The sequence below is a fragment of the Lissotriton vulgaris genome, chromosome 5 (genome assembly GCF_964263255.1).
Source record: "Lissotriton vulgaris chromosome 5, aLisVul1.2, whole genome shotgun sequence".
Taxonomy (NCBI): domain Eukaryota; kingdom Metazoa; phylum Chordata; class Amphibia; order Caudata; family Salamandridae; genus Lissotriton; species Lissotriton vulgaris.
Window position 1 is genome coordinate 750294950 of NC_141693.1, and position 22180 is coordinate 750317129.

General features: G+C 45.2%; 1 protein-coding gene across 1 annotated transcript in view; it reads left to right on the top strand.

The window, feature by feature from the left end:
• The first annotated feature begins 1255 nt into the window (after positions 1 to 1255).
• LOC147711498 (phospholipase A2, membrane associated-like) overlaps positions 1256 to 22180 on the top strand; it is a 242854-nt gene continuing 221929 nt past the window's right edge. Inside the window, exon 1 of the mRNA XM_086920194.1 lies at positions 1256 to 1365. Coding sequence (XP_086776320.1) covers positions 1326 to 1365 — 40 coding nt within the window. The 5' untranslated portion in view covers positions 1256 to 1325. The remainder of the gene's footprint in view (positions 1366 to 22180) is intronic.

Consider the following 22180-nt stretch of genomic DNA (forward strand, 5'->3'; position numbering starts at 1 on the left):
ATAGTAACACTGCTTCTTGCCATGCACAGATGTGCGAAAAGAAAAGCTGATGGACAGATTGCTGATCAATGTCAAACATTCACCCCAGTGCAGAGATGTGGGTCTAAACCCATCATTTTTTTGCTCCCCAAGCCATTCCAGTTTAAACCCAGCCATATGCAAATCAGTATTGACCCTTCTCCTGATAGGAACGGTCCAGCCCAAACTGCCAGAACAGGTCCTCCCTGGACCGTAAACAAGCATCCTGGGACCGGTTCCTGGATTTCACTCCTCATCAGCCAGAATAGCTTGACTCCAATGGGAAGGAGAGCACGGGACCCACGTCTAGGCATAACTGTCCACTCAGGGTGACAAATGCAAAAAGAACAATTGATAGACAGAATGCTGATCAATGTCAAACATTCACCCCGGTACAGAGATCTGGGCCTAAATCCATTGTGTTTATGCTCCCCATGCCTTTCCAGTTTAAAGCCAGCCATATGAAAATCAGTCTTGTCCCTGCTCCCCATTGGAACAGTCCAGCCCTAACTGCCAGGCAAGTCCTCCCTGGACCGGAAACAAGCATCCTGGGACCGGTTTAGGGTTTTCACCCCTCATCAGTCAGGCTAGCTTGACTCCAGTGGCATGGAAAGCACGGAACCCATCCCACTCGGGGTGACAATTGCAAAAAGAACACTTGATGGGTCCATTAACTTTTCTTTTTGCATGCACAGAAGTACGACAGGGAAAGTTGATTACATTGACGCGTCATTCTCCTCTTTGAAATGGAATAAATCGTGATAGAAATAGCTTTGAAGCGGATTAGCAGTGGGTGTTGTAACAGCTATCAATGTAAACAAATGAAATAGGCACTGGGAAAATCAATGTCTTTCAAATATGTGGAAGTATCAACTCTACTTTACAAATGTATTTTAAGTGCTCTTGTGGCCCATCTAACACCTGTCACCTGAGCACGTGGGCACTGGCGGCCGCTATATGTCGCCCATCAGTGCCAACAAATCCATCCTGGAACAGTACACAGGGCACGGCATTTACTTTGGCATGGTCGCGTGAGGGTGCGAGCAGCATCCGGGTCTTTCGCTTCCTGGTCATACAGTCCTTCAAAGGGACGCTGCACACCGCCCCATTCCATTGCCCGTATGTTCCTCCTCGGTGCCCGTTGTTTGCTCAGGGTCTCTGATAACGTTCTAAGATGACGCCGCCACAGACTGTATTTAAACCCGGGCAGCCTCCGCTGGGTAAAGCCGCAGCGCAGGTTGTCTTTACCAGTGACCAGAGAACTTGCTGTTGTCGCGTCGACCCCGGGCCTGCCAGACTGTCTCAAGATGAAGGCTGCCTTCCTATTGGCCGTGTTCACAAGCTGCCGTGAGTACAGTGCAGGCGGGCAGAACTGCGGGGAGGCTGCATTAGAGCTGCCAGAAAACGCACGAATAGTATCCGCCTTCATAGTGCGTGGCAGGATGTGACGGTTCTGAAAAAGTACAGAACTTTCCACAGTAAGACGGTGGTGCAGAAGGTTAGGTCTCTACCAATATCCTTTAAAGTCCAATTCTGCTGCGGCAGGCCTGGCTCTGGGACAGGTAGGTGTCGGTTCAGGTTAATTTGGCTCTCAGTCGAGTATCCGCGCTCTGTAAAATAAGCGCACGGCTCTGCAGGGGCTGGTTGTGTAGGACTGCAGGGGTTCACAGGAGGCCACTTATCTGACCTCTAAGGCAAAGGCTAATAGAATTAGGAGGGCAGGTCTCCTCTCTGCGCAGAGGGAAGTCTGCAGTACACCATGGCTCTCAGATGGTAGGAAACAGCGGTCTGTGCAGCATGGCACAGCAGGGTGCGGGAGGACATGAATCTATCTCTAAAGAGATTCCTCGTCAGACTTCTTGTGGCTGTCTGAATGCTCTTCACATCTCCAAACGGCTGGGAATTGAAGCCTTTTAAAATATATAATCAACCTAATATTTTCTAAAATATTCGTTAATTCATGCTTTTTTCTAAGTTTCTATTCTTAAGAGGGTAATTTATCATTAACAGACAATCATTTTGGGATATTTTCTTTTTACATTTTCTAAAACATGTATTGCATGGGAGTACAGTACAAAGGACTTTCACTTTTCAACGCCCATCTCTTTCTGGACCGCCCATGCACATCCACCAAGAGGACCCATGTCAAGTGTGATACCTTCAGCTTGTCCTGGCTTTGCAGCTAACAACACTTGGCTTCAAATACACAAACCCGACACAGTAGTTGCTTTTGACTTAAAAGTGTGTACTAACAGATAATGACGCACGTGGCACAGTGTAATTTGGAAGCTAGAGACCCATGGCCTCTGCACCTCCTGTGATGATCACTAGGCTCTGTTGACTCTTGAGAAGTGATTGTCAATAAAAAATTCTAGTTGTTTTTAAGCTGCCTCCAGGGAAATTGATAGCAGAATCCAGGTTCAATATAAATGTTACTTTGCACCCTCAAGCAGTGAGTTAATGGTCTGTTCACAGTGGCGGCAGATACGGTACAGGGGTGGGAGGGTAAAAAAAATTAAATTCACTTACCTGATCGCTGCATCCCTTCTCCATCTCTCCCAGGTTGCCTCTCCTCCGCTCCTCAACCAGGAAGTACCGAGGCTACCTTTAGCCAATCACAACACTGCTATGCAGCATTGTGATTGGTCTGAGCACCGTGGTTTGGTGCTCAGATGGGAAATGGGAGCCTGGACATGTTCTCCACCTAGGCTGTGATGCAGCCTGGGTGGAGAACATGCAAAGTATGCATGCCGGTTGGCCAGGCCAAGACGGCCGGTGAAAACATCATGCACACTTTAGAGTGCAGCAACCACTCCTCCTCCCAGACATCACCGGAGCCAAGCACGTCCTAACCTGGTGATAATAAAAATAAAATGATAATAACTCATTATCGTTTTATTTTTTATTTTACACTGCTCCGCGAGCAGTGTGGCAACGCCCCTCCACCTTAGCAGAGAAGCCGACAATGCCTGTTCGTGATCCTTCTGGTCTTTATCCAAAGACCACAATGCAGAGCCCAAAGAGCCAGGCTTAGAATACATGCAACTGTGATAGCACAGTTTAGTCTTTGAAATAAAAGTTTTTCCCACCTCCATTCTGCGCAAAGCTTCCAGTCTCTCTACCTTCACATATTTACAAACTAGACTCCATAACCTGCCAGCCTGAGCGCTCCAGATTTATGCCTCTCTGTGAGACAGAAGGCGTAAATCATTGTAATCCGATGAATTCCTAATATTTATTTATTTCTGTTAAAATGTTTTACATTATTTGCAAGTTTTTATAATTGGGGGTTCTTATCCCTACAACATGATCAAAATGTGCAAGTATGCCACACAGAGATGAGTTCCCGGTTATCTCCAGAGGGTTATAATTGGGCTGGAATTAATAAAACCGTGCAGTAACTCACGATGAGATAACGGGGATTACAAGCTATTTCCCGCGGAATGAGGAGTAGCATGTGCACCCGGTAATAATGGGGTCCAATTGCGTATGTTATCCGCTATTAGGGAAAATAATAAGCTGAAAGCTGCAACACTTCCCAGCTGGGTGGAGCAAGTGGTAAACGTTATGGGGCTTTTTTGTCTCCTGGGGCAGAGTTGGAATGCAGTGGCAGGAGGAAAGGATGATTTTTAGGTCGAGCATTCGAGACCTCTAGTATATACTTTAGTATATACTTATTATATACTTCTACTTATATGTACTTTGTGGGCTCTGTAGATCAGTCTAGGACTTTTCTGCTTCCGCTTAGGGACTTTTTTTCCTGTTCAACTGCCTCTATTTAACTGTCTTGTTAGAAAACGACCAGCAGAGGTCCGTAAAATACCAGAATTGCTTTCTGCTGAGGGACTTTCTCTTAAAAAAAATTCTGGCAACTGCCTCTATTTAACTTTCTTGATAGAAAACGACCAGCAGAGGTCCGTAAAATACCAGAATTGCTTTCTGCTCAGGGACTTTCTTTTAAAAAAAATTCTGGCAACTGCCTCTATTTAACTTTCTTGATAGAAAACGACCAGCAGAAGTCAGTAAAATACCGGAATCACTTTAGCATTCTCTAGATTCCAGTCCATAGAAATGGTCTTCCATGAACACCCGTAGACAAGAATATTGTTTCCAAATCTGGTATTTTCAGCTATATGACCATTGTTAGAATTGGGGGTCTCTGGTTGGCGCAAGTATGCACTTGTGACAAGCAGGGACCCTCTCCTCTAAGTCAGGGCGAAGGATGACCCCTTAGAATGACCCTTGCTCACCCTCTAGGTGCGTGGCGTGAGCAGCCAAGGCTATTCTTCAGGCGTTAGTTAGTTAAGCATTTGTAATCACACACACAGTAAAATACACCAATCCCCCCACCAATGGACACCAGGCTGTGAGTATATAAAAATACGCTTCTTTATGTAAAATATATATATATCTCTTAGGTCAGACTTATCACAAGACCAAATAACGTTTATGTAGCACCACAGATTGTAAATAGGCACTTTTCTTCTTAGTTGCAGTTCAAATGGAGATGTCTTTGTTATATGTTCCCATAACAGTCCTTTTCACTTTATCTCCTCTTAAAAGCTAGTCTCTTTTCCCTTCTGCACAGTTCTCTTAGTTCCTTGGTCGTTTCTGACCAGATTGTGCACTTTTTCACCCCTCTAGGACCTTAGGGACTCGGTCCTGTACTCTGTAGCGCTTCGCGGCGTCTCAGACCGGGGAAATCCCGACCCCCTTCCAAGTCTCACGCTTCCCGCGTGGGACGCGTTCGGCCCGGCCGGGTCCCTGGGAGCGTACGGCCCCCCCCTGGTCTGCGGGACCCACACGGGGGAGAGCGCCGACCTCAGAGCTGCCGGGGGGGGAAAGGCCAAAGAACCCAGCGCAGCCCCAGTCACTCGGGCAGGGGCTCAGATTGCAGCCTGCGGTTTCCCGACGTTCAGAGGATTCCAGCGGGAGGGGCTGGAGCGCGCTCACAGAGCAGAGCGGTGCTCGCGGAGAGGCGCTGCAGGCAGGGGCACACAGAGCGGTGCGAGTCCGGTTGGGAGAGCGGCTCGCACCGCGGGGGATAAGTACAGTACCTTTGTGTCTCTTTAGTCAGGAGCGGGGAAATAACGCGTTGCGGGCCCCGAGCCCGATGGTGATTTATCGACACTTCTTCTTCTTGGCGAGAGTCGGCACAGGCTTAGTGCGACTCAGGCGATGGGGGCACTTCTGGATCCGGACGTCAGCGGGTGTGCACAATCAGGCAGGCGCGGCCCGCGACCCTTAGCACGACGGTGCGGGGGTCTCCTCAGCGGGGGCGGCGCGGCCTGACGAGTCTCTGGGATCACAAAGCGGGGTCACAGGGCACGGACTGTGCAGCTGTAGACCCGGCGTGGATCACAATCCACAGAGGGAATTCCGGCGGGAGGGGGGAAAAGCGTCTCAGGGCCCTCCAGTAGCAGGCAAGGGTCAGAGGAGCAGGAAGCCAAGCCTGGGGGCAGAGAGCGACTCCGGTCGGAGCGAGGCTCTCACAGGACAAAGGCAGGCAAGCTCCTGAGTGCCACAGCCCTAGGAGGGGGCGATGAGGGGCGCAGTCTGGCTCCGGCGGGATGTACACACGGCTCGAATATCAGGACGAGCAGAAGCACCAAGAACCCACTAGTCCTGGGGTTCAGGTCAGGGGGCAAGCTCCAACAAGCCCTTGGAGAATGTTTAGAGCACAAAGCAACAAAGTCTTTTTAGAAAGTCTTCTCCTCTCCTTTCTCAGCAAGGCAAGCAGCAGGCCAGTCCTTCCAGCGTCTCTTCTCCTTCTAGTCGGGTAGAGGTCCTTTGTGGTAAAACAGGATTCTGATTTACAAGGAGCAGAGCTCCTACTTTTATACACAGTTTCTTTTGTTCTCACAGGCCAGGGGGGCCTTTGCATAACTGCTCTCAGCCTCTGAGCACTTGTTGGGGGTACTTCTGGCTTCTGCATTCAGCGTGAGGGCAGGCACATTAGACGCTCCCCAGGGGGGCGGAGCCAGCATAGTGTGGACAGGGGCAGCCAGGAGTACCTTGATGATGGGGCTTCGCCCTTCCTGGGCCAGGTGCAGGCTGAGTCATCAGTCGCTCCCCAGGGGGGCAGAGCCAGCATTGTGGTGGCAGAGCACAGCCAGATTCAGAGTCAAGGGCCACTCTTACCTCCTACTAAGGTGTAATCCTTGCATCCACCACCTGTCATCCCCCAGCCCTGTCACTCACACATCCCAGACAGTCAGATACACATACTGCAGAGGCGAGCTGAAATGGTTAGGCAAGCAAATGCTAACTTTCTAAAAGTAGCATTGGCAAACACAGGATATTAAAATAAACTTTACTAAAAGAAGTATTTTATTATTCTGAGTTCAGGCATACTAAACATTATTTTCTACCATGCTCCCTGAGCCTGCTGGGATTATAGAGTGTAATAATTCCAGCAGCCCATCTGGCCTAAAGGGGACAGGTAGCCTTTCAATAGTGAAAAACGAATTTGGCTGTAATTCACTATTAGGACATGCCACACACATCAGGGCTTGTCCTACCTTACACTTACAATGCACCCTGCCCTAGGGCCTACCATAGGGGTGACTAATATGAAGTTAAGGGAAGGTGTAGGGGCTGGCAAGTGTGTGCACTTGCCCAGCCAGCATGACAGTACCAGACTGCACACAGGTTCTGCAATGGCAGACCCTAGACACATTTTAAAAGGCTGCTTGTGTGGGTGGCGCAACCAGCGCTGCAGGCCCACTAGCAGTATTGGCATTTACAAGCCCTGGCACTCCTGGTGCACTTTACTGGGGACTGATAGTAAATCCAATGAACCAATCAGGTATACCAAACACAGTTACACTTTTCATAGGGAGCACTTGCACTGCAGCACGGATTGGCCTTGGCGCAGTGCCCTGAGCAGCGGACACCAGCAAAACATCTGAGGCACATAAGCAAAAAAGTGGAAGGGAAACTCACGCCAAGGTGCCAGGTCTAACAACCATCGAAGGCCCTGATTTTATATTAAAAACAGAGCTTTGGACTATACCATTTCCTGCTTAAAGGCCATAGTTCTCTCCATGTGTTCCCATACCTGGCATGTCACCCAGTTTGGTGCTTACTTTCCTTCCATGTTAAAGAACAGTAGATGTTTCAGCATCCAGGGTAATGTGCGGCATAGCTAAATACATATAAGGTCCCAAAGGCGAGACCGATTGCATTGCAAATGCTTGTTTCTTCAGCTAGGGGAGTTTCTTCAGCCCCCTCACCTCACCAATGCTGAAAGATGCAGCAAGGCGGGGTGAGCACAATGGCTGCCTGCCACCCGCAGCTCTCCAGATGACTCTGGCCCCTTTTTCTGGGCCTGTAATGATCGAGAACGGAGATTGAGGGCCTGATCAATCTGATCCCAGTGAAACAGGAAAACTTGTAGTTATCCCCAGGGGAAACAGCTCTGTGAGACTGGTAATGGGACCCATAATCTATAGTCTTCAATAGGCTATGTTTACAATCTGCATATTTTTCTATATAAGTAAATAATGCCTTGTTAACTGTATGGTAAGTTTAGGGACGCCTGAACAACTTTCAGTCTCTAATGAAAGAAGAAAGGCAGGTTGAGGCACCCAGAGCCTGAAAATCTTGAAGTACAACCATATGAAAATATAGAAACAAGTAATTCAAACATAGTTTCTGGACTTCAGGTTATTTTCTAGTGAAAAAAGCACAAGTCACAGGTGAACTATAAACAATCCTCCAAGGACTGGGCCATCAGGACTGTGTAGAATACCAGTGAACCAGTTGTGACGCTCTTGGACTCACATGTTGTAAGAAGTCTGCAGAGTGTACACCTCCATCACTGGCCATGATGCTGACTCTCCATGATCATGTTGGCCTGAAAAGCACAGAACAAATCCGAACCGTGATAAGATTAAAGTGAACCAAACACTCAAACCCTAAGATTTATTATCTTATTATCCGAATATCACAAAGACAGTTATGCGATAGAGGTGAAATGTTCACTGTTCTTCCTAACTTATGTTATGTTATGTTATGTTAGGGGATGTTTTGTATAGCACTCAGCTACTCCGAGGAGTGTCCCGGCGCTTCTGACCTAAACAGACACGGGAAAGACAGAAGAGAAGCAGGCACTACTGAACAAACAGCCAAGATTTTAAATCCTTCCTGAAAGCTAACAAGTTGGTACTCCTTCTCAAAGACACAGGCAGGGTGTTCCACAATTGAGGCGCCAGGCATCTAAACGACGACCTCTGATCCGTGCTCTCCTGATAACAGGGACTGAGGCCAAAGCCAATGATGCTGACCTCAAAGACCTAGAAGGCCAACCGCCGTTGGATGTATTTGGCGCCAGTGTCATGGAGAGCCTTGAAGGCCAGAGTAAGCGCCTTAAAAATGATTTGTTTCCGGATGGAGAGCCAATGAAGAGTCTTCAGAAGACCAGAGACTCTGGCTCTCCGATGGAGGCCAAAGATGGCACGGGCAGCCGAATTTTGAACTATCTGCAGGCATTGGAGAAGATACTCTGGCAATCCGAGGTACAGGACGTTGGCGTAATCAAGGAGAGACCCGATTAGAGCCTGCACCGTGATTTTTCTATGTACCTGTGAGAGCAGAGGAAGAAATTTTTGGAGCATTTTAAGAAGACCAATACATTTCCCAGCTAGGCCAAGAATCTGGGGCTTCAACGCAAGATTATTATCAATTTTTACTCCAAGGTTCTTGGCCACGCCCGAAGCAGCCAATGGAGGGAACATGTCCGCAGGCCACCAAGACTGCCACTCCGGATCAGACCGACAGCCAAAAAAGAGCACCTCGGATTTATCCGAGTTGCACTTAAGGCTGTTTTGCTGGAACCACTTAAACACAGCCCCCAGGCAGCCTCTGATGCTCTCCCCGTCGAAATCGTACCCCTTCTCACAAGTGAAAAGGAGCTGGGTGTCGTCGGCTTACGACACGATCTGGGCACCAAACTACTCCACCAGTGCCACCAGGGGGGCCATAAAGATGTTAAAGAGAGTCGGGCTCAAAATAGAGCCCTGAGGAACTCCCACCTCTAATGGCGGCACCGCGGCATAGAAAGGAGGGGCCCAGACCGTTTGACGCCGGCCTGCTAGAAAGGACTTAAACCAGCTGAACACCATCCCTAGCAGACCGATCTCACTGAGTCTTGAGAGGAGACCAGTGTGGGGGACGGTGTCAAAGGCCGCCGACAGGTCGAGCATCACCAGCATCGCCTTGCCCCCTGCATCCAAAACCTCCTTGATTGCCCCCATTACTTCTAGTAGCGCTGTCTCCGTGCTCATGTTGGTGCGGAAGCCGGATTGGGTGCAATGTAGAATGTTATTGTATTCAAGGAAGTTGGAAAGGGAGGAATGTACATATTTCTCCACGACTTATACCTTTCTTTTATTTTGAGATTTCAATTGCACAATCGTTCCATTTTTCTTAAGTGTCCCTCTGACTGAACGTTTAGTTCCGTTTGTGTCTGATGATCAGTTGTGTTATACTGTACATTGTCTCAATCTTTAAGTCTTCACTCTTTTCAGATAGACTTGCTTGGCCAACCTACCTCGGAACACCAGGAAATTTTTAGAGCATGTGTACTCACAAACTTTCTCTCAGGGCCAAATTTACAGTGCGGTTTGTGGTCTAGGGCTGCAACGGTGGGGCGGGGTCAGTGGGGGCGGGGCTAGAGGGAAAAAAACCCTGTGACCATGAAGTCGAACACAGGCCCGTGCAGCGGATGCATTAGTCCATTGAGCCACCAGACCCGGCATACACCTATCTATCTATCTATCTATCTATCTACAATGGATATGGAAAGGGGATCGAGGCAACGATAGTTGCACCTATCCTTAGTGGAGTAACCGTAATCTAGGTACACAAGGTGCTAGGTACCGGAGATTCAAAACCCCTAAATCCAAAGTATCCAAAATTTCCTTAAATGCAATAGTCCAGCACACTTAAATCACATCGTAGCTTGACAGAAAATAACTTAATAAAGATGTAAACATTTATCATTTATCTATCAGAATCAAAAAATGGCAATTCCAGCAGAAGTTGTGTCTCTGAATCTTTTATTAATGACCTCTTTTTCCAACAAGTTAAAAGACCGTAGCCAACACATTTCATCCTTGCGGACTTCTTCAGGGCAGGATAGAACACTCTGTCTAAAAATCTTCACTATATGTGTCCACTTTTGCAATTTCTCCTTTTAAATCTAGAGATGCGTCATTGATATCTCAGATATGGAATGGAATCAAGATCTATCCTCCTTAGTTGGAGCGAATGTGGTCGAAAGTCAACCAGTTCCAAGAAAAATATATCTGATATTTCAAAAATAAAAAGGAGCATTCATCTGTCCTCCTATGGCGAAGTACACATGATTGATGATCGACCGGTTTTAGGGCAAGAGTATCCTCTACGTTATTTATTGTGTAATTCAACCAATAGTTCAGCCGGCAGGGTAGCATGGCGTTTATGTTTGTGCCTCTCTGTGTCTGTCTGTCTCCGTCTGTCTGTGTCTCTCCCTCCGTCTGTCTTTCACTGTCTGTCTCTATTTCTGTTTCTCTGTCTCTCTCTCTCTGTTTCTCTCTGTCTCCCTCTGTCTCTCTCTCTCTCTGTCTGTCTCTCTCTGTCTGTCTCTGTCTCTCTCTATGTCTGTCTCTCTCTCTGTCTCTGGCTCCCTCTGTCTGTCTCTCTCTGTCTCTGTCTCTCTCTGTGTCTGTCTCTCTCTGTCTCTGACTGTCTGGCTGTCTCTGCCTGTATCTGGATGTCTTCTCTGTCTGTCTGCCTCTGTCTGTCTCTCTGTCTGTCTCTGTCGGTCTCTCTCTCTCTCAGTATGTCTCTCTCTCTCCAGGTGCAATTTTCCAAATTCCTAATGTGCTTACATCTACTGTTCAGGGATAGTGACTCGAAGATGAAGCTGCTGCGGGAGAAGAGGATGTTGTCAGCAACACAATACAGGAAGCTTACCAAAAGGCCCTTTAATGTACGCATGTAAGCTTTATTCTTTTTGTATTGTACTTGTTTATTTCTTTTGTCTACAAAATACTTCAATAAAATCATTTTGAACTGAAAAATTCAGCTGTGAAAGCACTTACAGCCTGCTTTTAAAGGGCTTTTTGGGAAGCTTACCGACGGTGTCGTGTATGAGGTCACAGAGGCCGGCAGTAAACATAGAAGATGGCCTCAGTATCATAGTGAATAGGTATTTAATAGGTATTCATATGTATGCTCCTGTAGTCATCTTCTGTGTTTACTGCCGGCCTCACTTGAAACGTAGAAACTGCAAGCCAAGGTCCCCAGGCCGCCAATGAAGGCCTGTCCGACCGCTGGCGGCCCGCGGGCCATACTATGAGTACCACAAATCTAGAGGTTTTACTTTCCATCCCAGACCACATATCCATATTCAGTAGGCTAACGCTTGATATTCTTGATATTGCTCAGTGGATCCAACCATTGCTAGGGTCTCGAGAAAAATAGCTCCCTAGTAAGTGACACAAATAAGGCATATAGATCAACCACAACATCAAAATAATGGAAAACCCACTACAGACAGACCTCAGCATCTGCAGTCTTTCGGCAGACAGACTTTCGTTCCACAGCGAAGAATGCATGTGATTTCATGTGTATGCAAAACCATCAACGGTCCCTTTTTATGAGCCTGTTCTTTTTGAGATACTTGGGTTTGCGGGCTAGCTTACTGTCTATTCAGTGCGGTACATGCATACCCACCACTGATCTTAACACCAAAAAACCCTTTTTCTGCCTTCAATTACACCTTCTAATCACTTACACAACAAATCTGCAAGTAGTCAGTATTACAATCCTCATCTTGTCTCCAGTTTCTCCTAAATTAAAGAGTAAAATTTGGTGCATTCTATCTCTTTATCTCCCTCCCACTTGAGTGTAGCATTACAGGGGCTACCTGGATTCATCTAACATAGGCATAGGGGGTATTCACAAAGCTGCCTAAGACCATGTGTCACGTCCTGCACTTCAATATGGTGAATGCAATGTGGATGAATTGACTGATAATGAAATTCCCTATCTCTCTGTTTAGTGGGATCACAGGGATGTATGACGTTTCAACGCATGTTTTTACAACGCATGCCATTACGAAGCAGGTTTTACAACGCAAGTCGTTACAACGACTTGCGTTGGGGGGCGTTGGATAGTGAATAGTTTAATTTACTATTCCAACTCCAGTCCCCGTGGATATTAGGGAAGGTGTTGGATAGTAATTAAACTATTCCCTATCTTAGAGCGCCCCCCAGCGCAATGCGTTGTAATAACTTGCGTTGTAAAAGTTGCGTTGTAATGGTAGTGCATTGTAAAAGTTGCGTTGTAAAGGATGTTCCCCGGATCACAGAGCCATTCAATTGAACAGTAATTAGGAGCTGAATAACATGCACACTTCCAGATGATGACTGATCAGTTACCCTTTCCTAGTCAGCAGGAACAGCTGCTTTAAGAAATCCTAGAACCATAGGGAAAAACCAGCATAAATGATTGACCAAGTTAGAGTCTTCTCCTCCTTTCCTGTCCCATCCTGATGAGAGTATTGTCCTTTGCGGCTTTCCTCAGACAAGAGTGTCTGACCTGCTAACCTTGTGGTGCCAATTCGCAAAGAGAGTTAACCTACCTGGTGGCCAGAAGGTGCAAGAAGGTGCATTCAGGAAACCCTAGTCTGCTAATTTATGATTCTATAAAAGGGACTGACTGACTCCCATAACACTCAACTTTCCACATCCTGGCATAGAAGCATTGGCGCCCCAGATAGAGCCAGTGCTTCTCATGAATGTAAAGGAGCAACCTTCTTAGAAGAAGCCAAGACATGGCATCTGCATTCTCATCTTTTGTTTTGATAATCAATTTTATAGACATTTTCAATACTTAGAAAAAAGGGCAGCCATGAAATACACAATACATCAAAACTCATCACCTTCAAACAATCGGAGGCACAAGCCAAGGAAATCGACAATGAGCACTGCATTCTCATCTTAGGTCAGAACCAGAGGCCAGCTCTCGAGCAATTTTTACATCAAGCTGCCAAAGGTGTAATGGGGAACCACTGACAAGTGAACTTTGGTACCACTTGATGTTTTTACCTAAATACATTGTCAGTCTCATAATGTGCCACGTGACGCTGTCACTAGTTAGATTCCATACCCCTATGTTATTCCATGTGATTCAGGCAATGGTATTATACTGGTTGATTTATTGATTGATTGATTGATTGATTGATTGAAAGTGTTGCTGTAGCATGTTGCCACTGCCTGCATGTCACTTTTGGCTTAGTTAATTTTAGTGCACTAAGTCACTGCAGCCTCCCTCACCTCCCATGGATGGTGGTCTTTGTCACATGTTCTGTCACATTGAGCAGCATCTGTTCCACGTCAGTCTTGGTCACATATATCAGGTTTCCCTCCAGCTCCAGTGCCTCATTAAAGTGCAGTGAGGGACAAAGCAGAGGGAGAGAACAATCACACCCTGCCCGGAGATCAGAGCTCACAGAAGCAGGATGGGTCCAAAGCCTCACTTTCTATATTCTTCTTCATCGGCAATACCAAAATAGGAGGAGTCGGGCCTGCTCCTGCAGGCACAGTGTGGCAGCCGAAAAATATGCCAAAGTGCACCCAAGAGTCACAAAGTACATCACAGGATTAAAATAGTGACCAAAGCAGCCACACACCTGAGTCCCTGTGATTCAGGACAGTGGCGGTTTGTTTGACTAGTGGCCTCAAGGAGCAGTTTTGTTTCTCTAATACAGCCAAATGTTGTACTCCCTGATTGTGACTGCTCCAGGAAGAGAGTCTTCCCTTCCCCAGAAGCTGTTATTGGAGGGGATTTTTTAGCACTTCATTTCGTGTTTCCTATCCAGCAGAATGCAGTGTTCAGAATCCAGCCTAAAGAGTGCTTCATCCTCTGTTTCTAGTGCTACATGTTCACAGAGGAGGGACACGAAAATCACGTCTCTGATCATGTAGAAAAGGCTGCTTTATTGAGAAAGGTCTCCGCTAACAATAATCATGACCCAACAACGCCCTACTGTCTAAACCAAAAGACTACTAGTAAAACTGAAAAATGTAGCAACTGATCTAGCCTTAAACCACTCCTGCACACAAACCACCAAATGTAAGTTTATTTATCTTGTTAATAAACCATTCTTATCAGGAATGGTGTCCTGATAATTATCCTACCATCCTTTTCCTCTAATATGCTTTTGCCCCTTGTCTTAAACCTTTACTCTCATCCTCATCAGCTACCCTTCCTCAAGAGAGCATCACTGCTCAACTTCATGTCACTCATTCTAAAACTGGCTTATTCCTTTCTGGTCCAAGTCTGGCCTCCGTTCACCCCTCCAACTTCTAACTAACCCACATTCAGGCAGTTCCTCCCCAGGGATGTTTTCCTGCTGCTCCCACCTTAAACTATCTTCTACTTTTTCCTACCCCTGCAGCAGTTTTTCCACTGTGTGCCTGATTTCCAGATTATAATACTTGTTCCTCAGGAAAGAACATTGGGCAAAAAAAAGGCTGAAGCGTCAAAAGCAAAGTAATTGTACGAATGAGGAGACTACAGATCCCGGCAACCATACCGATTATGTCAAAGAAAGGACAGGCTCTAAACAGAAAAGCCCACTTCAGAAAAATGGGGCAGAAACTAAATATCAACATCTAAGCCAAGAAGAGATCGAGGAGGGAAGGTTAAGGACAAAAAGCGCTGCAAAGCCTGTTGAACCCTCACTTAGTGAAGTTTTGTGCTCTATCAAGAACTTTCATAATGATGTAAAAAAAGATAGCCAAAGAAATCATGCTGCTATTGAAAAATGACAGGGGGCTATCAAGAGAGTGGGAAACACGTGTACAGAGATCGCTGATAGAATGGCCTCAGTCGAATTGCGCACAGAAAGTCTGGAAACAGATGTTACAGAATTGCAAAGAATCGAGAAGGAGCATGATGGGATCATAAGAGACCTTATGCTTAAAGTGGAGGAACAGGAAACAGATTAAGAAGGAATAACCTGAGGTTCCTTGGTATCCGCGAAGGCTTTGAGAGGAGCGATCCAAAAGGATCTATGATCAAACTCCTGAAATCTGATTTTCCGGAACTCGTGGTCTGGGACATGGAGAGGGAAATACAGCAGATACACCGATTCCCTATGATGTTACCCAAGCATCCACAGAAACACCAGCAATATCCCAGGGCCATGTTAATTAACTTTGGGAATTTCCTTCTGCAAGAACTAATCTACGATTTTGCCAGACCAACAAAACCGAGGGAATATAACGGGTTCAAATTTTTCGTCAGACCGGACTTCGCGCATTCCACGGTAGAGAGAAGATGGCGGATGCGACAATTATTTACACCGTTTGAAAAAATTGGAGCAACAGTCTTCCTCCAAAATCCGTCGAGATTGAAGATAATATATAAGGGCACAACAAAAAGCTTTAACAGTGAAATCCAAGCTCAAGACTACTTGAAATAACTGTCTGAGACCAGTAATTCTGGGAAACTGGCAAAAAAGACTGAAGGAAAATGAACTAAATTGGAATATAAACCTGTAACTCCGATTTACTGATTATATTGGGATAACTAAGGGTGGGGAAAAGGGGGGCAGAAGGTTATTAAACACTGCAATCCACAAAAATAAAAATATTTAAATAAAGCGGGGGTGAGTGGTAGGAAAAGTAAAATCATGTAAATAACTTGAATCATGCATATCAGGTGCATCGGGCCGGGACGCTTGGGGGGAGGTGGTGGACGGATTGCAAGGACATCCGCACCTGGGTACCCTGGGACCTAGGGTGCCTCAATGGATGGGATGGGGGGTGGGAGGTGGCGGAGATCAGAAGGGGTGGGAGAGGAAGGGGGGGATGGTGCGAATTAGACAGGGGGGAGAACACGGCTCAGCATTTATATTAGAGCAACATAATAGGTATGGAGATCGCAAGGATAGACAGACATAGAAAATTAGACTGCTCCTGGGGAAGGTCTTGATAATTCGATATGGCTAAGATCAATATATTATCTATGAACATATGTGGCCTAAACGATCTAAAGAAGAGACAGAAAGTGTCGGAAAGTCTGAAAATTTCTGGAGCAAATGTTGTCTCCCTTCAGGAGACACATCTCGAGGGTGAACAGCAATATCTACTCAAAACTTTAGGATATCAACTTATAGTAGCTACTACACATGGGACACGAACCAGGGGGGTTGCCAATTTAGCGATAGGGGGGGGATACAGTTTCCACTGGCCTTAGCAGATACGCTGGGACGCTTTGTAATAGTAGAATGCCACCTTAACAATGGGGAAGGTAAGCTCACAATGTGTACAGTATATGGTAATACCTGCGATGACCCAGATGTATTGAGCAAGGTGTCTAATGAATTAGCGCACTGGCCTCTTCCGATGATTATATGTTGAGACTTAAATATTCATTTGCCTAATGAGTGGTGCACAGACCAAAGTTTTAAATTCCAGGGTCGAAAGCGAAAAGTTTTTCAAGCCTTAAAAGATTTATGCATGTTCCACAGGTTGATAGATGGTTAGTCAACAAAGTTTCCAGTGGACCCTGGCTATACTTATTATTCACATCTGCACTCCAGACATGTTAGATTAGACTACATGCTCCTGTCAAACTCCTTGAAATCAACATTTCAAATTGACAGATTACCCACAAATTCTTTCTGACCATAATCCGCTAGTGCTTAGCCTCAAGAATATCTTTGAGAGAACAAATGTAAAAACTTGGCCATTTGAAAGAGCATTATTACTTAACGATGCATATTGTCAACAAATGAGTACTTGGATCCCGGCCTTTCTGGAAGATAATATAGGATCGACCACTATTGATATGGTATGGTATGCCCTGAAGGCCTCTATTAGGGGTGAAACCATGCAATTTTCATTTAAATTCAATAAAATAGAAAAACAAAAAATGGCACTACTGGAACTTGACCTACGTAGAGCAGAAGAGGAATTAATTAAGGCAGTAAATGAAGGAAGGCCGACTAACAATGAGACGAACAAGGTGGCAATTGCTAAAAAACTACATCTCTGAGATCTTAGTCAAGAGGGCAGTTGCTAAAGCAAGCATCAAGAGGAAAAAATCTTATGAGCTTAATGAAAAAGTGGGACACCAATTAGCCGTGAGAACTCGCGAAGAAACGTCATTTTCAGTTATAAAAGAAATCAGGGATCCAGAGTTGGGGCTAAGATCCGAACCGGCGGATATAAGATTATCTTTTGAGAGGTTTTACAGAGATTTATATCAGGCAGACGATAATGAAATTGGTGATCCTAAAGTATATCTAGATTTATTCACCCCTGAGCATTTGGGTACAGAAGACCAGGAATTCTTGGATGGGCCAATTACTTGGGAGGAAATATTACTAGCAATCAAGGGCCTGGCCAAGGGAAAAACAGCAGGCATGGATGGGATTCCCACCGAATTTTACATCAAATTCGCCCCACAACTTAATATCACTTTAACATCACTCTTTCAACATATCTTTCAGGGGGGGGATCTGCCTAGGTCCTGGTCTTCGGCCAAAATAATCATTTTTCCTAAAAAACATAAAGATCCTAAAGAAATGGGCTCTTATCGCCCAATTACTTTGATTAATGGGGATTCGAAAATTTATTCTAAAATATTGGCAGCACGGTTGGCCCCCATTATTCACAAAATAGTTTCGGAACGACAGCATGGGTTCGTCCCCGGACGTTCTACAATTGATCACATTCAAAGAGCTATATCCCTCTTTGATTACACGGTTGTGACAGGAGACCCTATGGCGCTTATACTGATGGACGCAGAGAAAGCGTTCAATAGAGTCTCCTGGAAATACCTGTGGGCAGCCATGACCAAATGTGGGATTGGCGAAATATTTATAACCGCAATTAAGCGGTTGTATGTTAAACCGAACGCCCATGTTTTGATCAATGGGGCTCTTTCGGAAAGCTTTGCCATTACCAGGGGTACTAGACAGGGGTGTCCCTGTTCCCCCCTCTGTTCGCCATCTATATAGATGCATTTTTACAAAGATTGGAAACAAATGCCTTAATCCCCCCAATTAAAATTCGAGATTTGGAAACTAAATGTATGGCTTACGCAGACGATATAGCCATTGTTACAGGGGATCCTAATAATGTTATAACACAGATTGAAAAAGAGGCTTATGATTTTGGGTGTGTATCTGGATATAAATTGAATTCTAGTAAAACCCAGATAGTTTTGAACGATAAAATAGCGATGAACGATTCTAGGATATGTGCTAGGGCGATATATTTAGGGGTTAGCATTAGTGCAAAGATAGAAAATATAGTAGAAGACAACATCAATCCCCTTATGCACCGCACCAAACATGAACTACTTCGGCTACATAATTTGCATTTATCCATTGTGGGTAGATCTAATGTAGTGAAAATGTTATTTTTTCCGAAGTTTCTATATTATTTTCGAGCTATTTGCTTAGACTTCCCTCCATTGATCTTTAAAAACATAGATACTATGTTTTTATGTTTTTTTTGGGCATACAACAGACCTCGCCGGGCACTTAGATGGATTACCTTACCCAGAGATAGAGGGGGATGGTCACTACCCAATTTTAAACTGTATCATTGGGCTACAGTTTTAAAATAAAGCTCTTATTTGTTAATGGCTAACTTGTTGGGGTGGGTCGAGTATTTGGAAATGAATGAACACTAGTCTGAGCTTCCACGAGAGTGCGCTAGAGAGCTGCGAGAGACGCCACAGAGACCGCCAGAACGCCATTCTGCCCGGACGCCAGATCGGATCAGGCGGCTGCTATGGCTCCTGTGGGTTGCTGTGGCCCACCACACTACACTACACTCTGGGTGGATAGCGGGCTACCTGTGGTGCTCAGTGTTCAGAAGATACTCTCAAATTTACTTTCATCGCGGTGAAGACAGTTCCGCACCGAGGTAGCTGAGGCGGCGGCTTTAACAACATGGAGGCGGCATCGAGGCTGCATTGAGACCGCATTGAGGCTGAGAGGTCCGCCTCCGTCTAAGCAAAGCTAGGCAAACAAAGCCAAACCAAGCAGCGGAATGGAGCGGAGCGAAGCAGGGCGGGGAGCACGGGTGGTGCGGTCTGCCGGTTTGTCAGGACTGAGGGTTTTCGGCTGGAAAGACTGAAGGCTGTACCTGTGGCATCACTGTCCAGGACCTTTCGTGTCGCTACCTACCTCCTGTTTCCTGTGTGCAGCCACTTTTGAAAACCGCACGAGACTGTGAGAGATTGCGGGATCAAGGCTGGGGTATTGATAGCACTCCTGAACCCTGGCAGTGGCTCCTGGTTATTCCCACTGAGCTCCTGCTGAGTTCCTGTGACCCAGAGTTCCAACCTCCTGTGTGCAGCCACTGCTCTATCCCCTGCACAAGTACAGGCACGAGGAGGCTAACCACCGGGCATTGAATTGGAAAGGTACGCACAAATAATTGTAACGTAGCTTATTGCAACTAATACAAAAACCATAAGCCGCATGTTCCTGAGCTTTCCTGAAAAGCACTTACAGTAAGCTGCGCTGAGACTGTAGATAACATGCCCAAAAAGCCAACCTTGAGTGGACAAACCTACATCATTGCCTCTGCCTATACTGCAATCTGCAATCATCGTAACGTCTCCTCCCTGATGGCAGCTGCTCTAGATCTCTGTGTATGTTGTGCATGTGTAGGAAGTGGTTTTACACGGCAGATAAAGGAGGGAGCAGACAGGCTTGGGAGGGCGTGCGGATCGTGAGGACTTGTGCCACCAGGTTGAGTAGGGGAAAACCAGGTGTGTCTCAGAGTGACATACACAAAATTAAAGTAAATTAAACTCAGATACAAGGAATCTAGAAAATAAAAACACAGTCTATATCATAGTCATAGTCAATAATATGAGATCAGGAAGGGAAAGGACTGCAGGCCCAACAACAAAACGCGCAAAAAGAATGAAGCAATCTACGGTATCAAAAAAGGTAAAAAACAACGCACCTGGGCTGACCCAGTCTCTTATATCCCCGATTGCACGGATGTTTGAGAAGTCAGGTAAAATACCAGATAAATTCCAATTTAAGAAGGACCCAACAGGAGCTCTGATGTCAATGAAATTGCAAGCAAACAAGGACAAACTACAGACCCCCATGAAACCTACGAGTAGCGAAATCCATAACATGTCACAAAACAGCAACCAATTGGACCAAATGGAGCAAAACCCTGATACAAACCAACTTGTAGACTTAGATATACTGATTGGAGACCAACTGCAATGGATAACTCAGCAAGAACCAGCAAAAGAGTTACAAAGTTGCAATATAAAGACGGAGACAGATGGAAAGGGAAATGCAAAGGCAAATGATGACGACTCTACTACAAATAAACCACATTCACAAGTCCCGGAAACTAACCACCAACATTATGGAGATAGGATTGAGCAGGCGGCCCCAAGTTTCCCAATTGAAGTTAATGTTGAAATCAACAAACGGTTGTGTGTGCCCCCTGACCAAGTTGAAACATCCTTAATTCAACATTGGGCAGAACACAGTTGTGCTAACAGGATTGATATGCTCACTGAATCAACAATAAAAGAAATCAAGATGTTGGGGGAAGATTCTGAAGGACCTCAGGAAAATAATGACTTAGCTTCAATTATTACTTCAACTATTACTGAAAAAAATATGGCGGAACATAAAAACCTCCGGAGTAGCAAACAATCTAAGTGTGAAACGGTCCACAACCCAGAAACAGGAATAAAACACCAAGAAGCAGCGATACCCTGGGATATCTTTTACCAAACATCGACCCTCACGCTAGAAGCTCTCCAGTACCAATCAAATAAAATGGACATACAAATCGACCTCCTAAAAATGATGGCAAATAATGTGGCAGGAATCAACAACAAACTTGCCCAACTAAATGATCTGATACTCAGAGCGCAAACAGAAAATGAAAAAACGACTTCTGAGTGTATCTATGTACCTATTATGGATAAACTAGCAGTACTACCGGCAGTTTTAACTAGCATAATAGAAGATACCAAAAGAAACATCAAAGTCAGTCAGGAGAAAGTTATGATGGATAATGCTGCTACTAAGGAAAAGAATAAAAATGAAAAAGGGAATGGCTTTGTTAACTCTAAAGGCACATAATTAAAACAGTCAACAAAACTTCATGGTGAAATAATTAGTCTACCAGTTAGTCTACCAGTTCATCAGATCATGGAACTTCCAGGGAATGAAACATTGTGTAAAGTTAACCATGAGGATCAAATCGACAGTCATACTGAATCAGATGGTTTCTCTACAATGACAAAACGACAAAGAAAAAAACTTCGCAAAGCAAGAAAAAATGATAAATTGAAATTGACTGCCACATTAAAGGTAAACAAAGATCCGATATCAGCAACCACGGAGGATTTACCGAAAGGTAGAAACACCTACTTTCCTATCTTTGAGAAAAAAACAATCAATTGATCCAATACAAACACCGTGCCATCTAGTAAATGATACACAAATTCCTATGAGAGACGACAATGGTGTACTGGAAGGGCAAATGGGCAATGGGATCCTAGATAACCCGCAACAGGTAACCAAACTGGACACAAATCGAAAAGAAGAAGAAAGAGCGCCAAGCAATTGTAACTCTAACCAAACGAACGGAAGTAGCCCAACTAAATTAACCCAAATAATGATTCCTCACCAAAACCACGGCGCTGATGAGAGAATAAAAAAAGACTAGGCCCTTACGGTGTGGAAGGTAGGGAATGGACCTACAAATACATCAGAATGGGACCATTTACAGATCAAAAGCAGGGAAGGGCAAAAAACAATTAGTTACATACCCAAGCAATTTGAGAAAAAAAACGTCCATACTCACCAAAGCCCCAAAATTATTGAAAAACTTATATTTACACCGGAATTCCAGTCCAGAGGCAGGAATGACATACTTAACAGGGGAAACTTACTCAGACTATTTAAATCAATACCAGCCCTGACTAATATCGCAAGTGAGGACATCATCTCTGTCAAATTTTTGGAGGGGAAACATAATATCCAGACTCCGACGTTAATAACTTCAATATCACCAACAATAGCTGAACAGATCATGAATGAGCAAATGACATTTAAAACCTGGGGCATAGTACTAACCAAACAAATCTCAGAGGT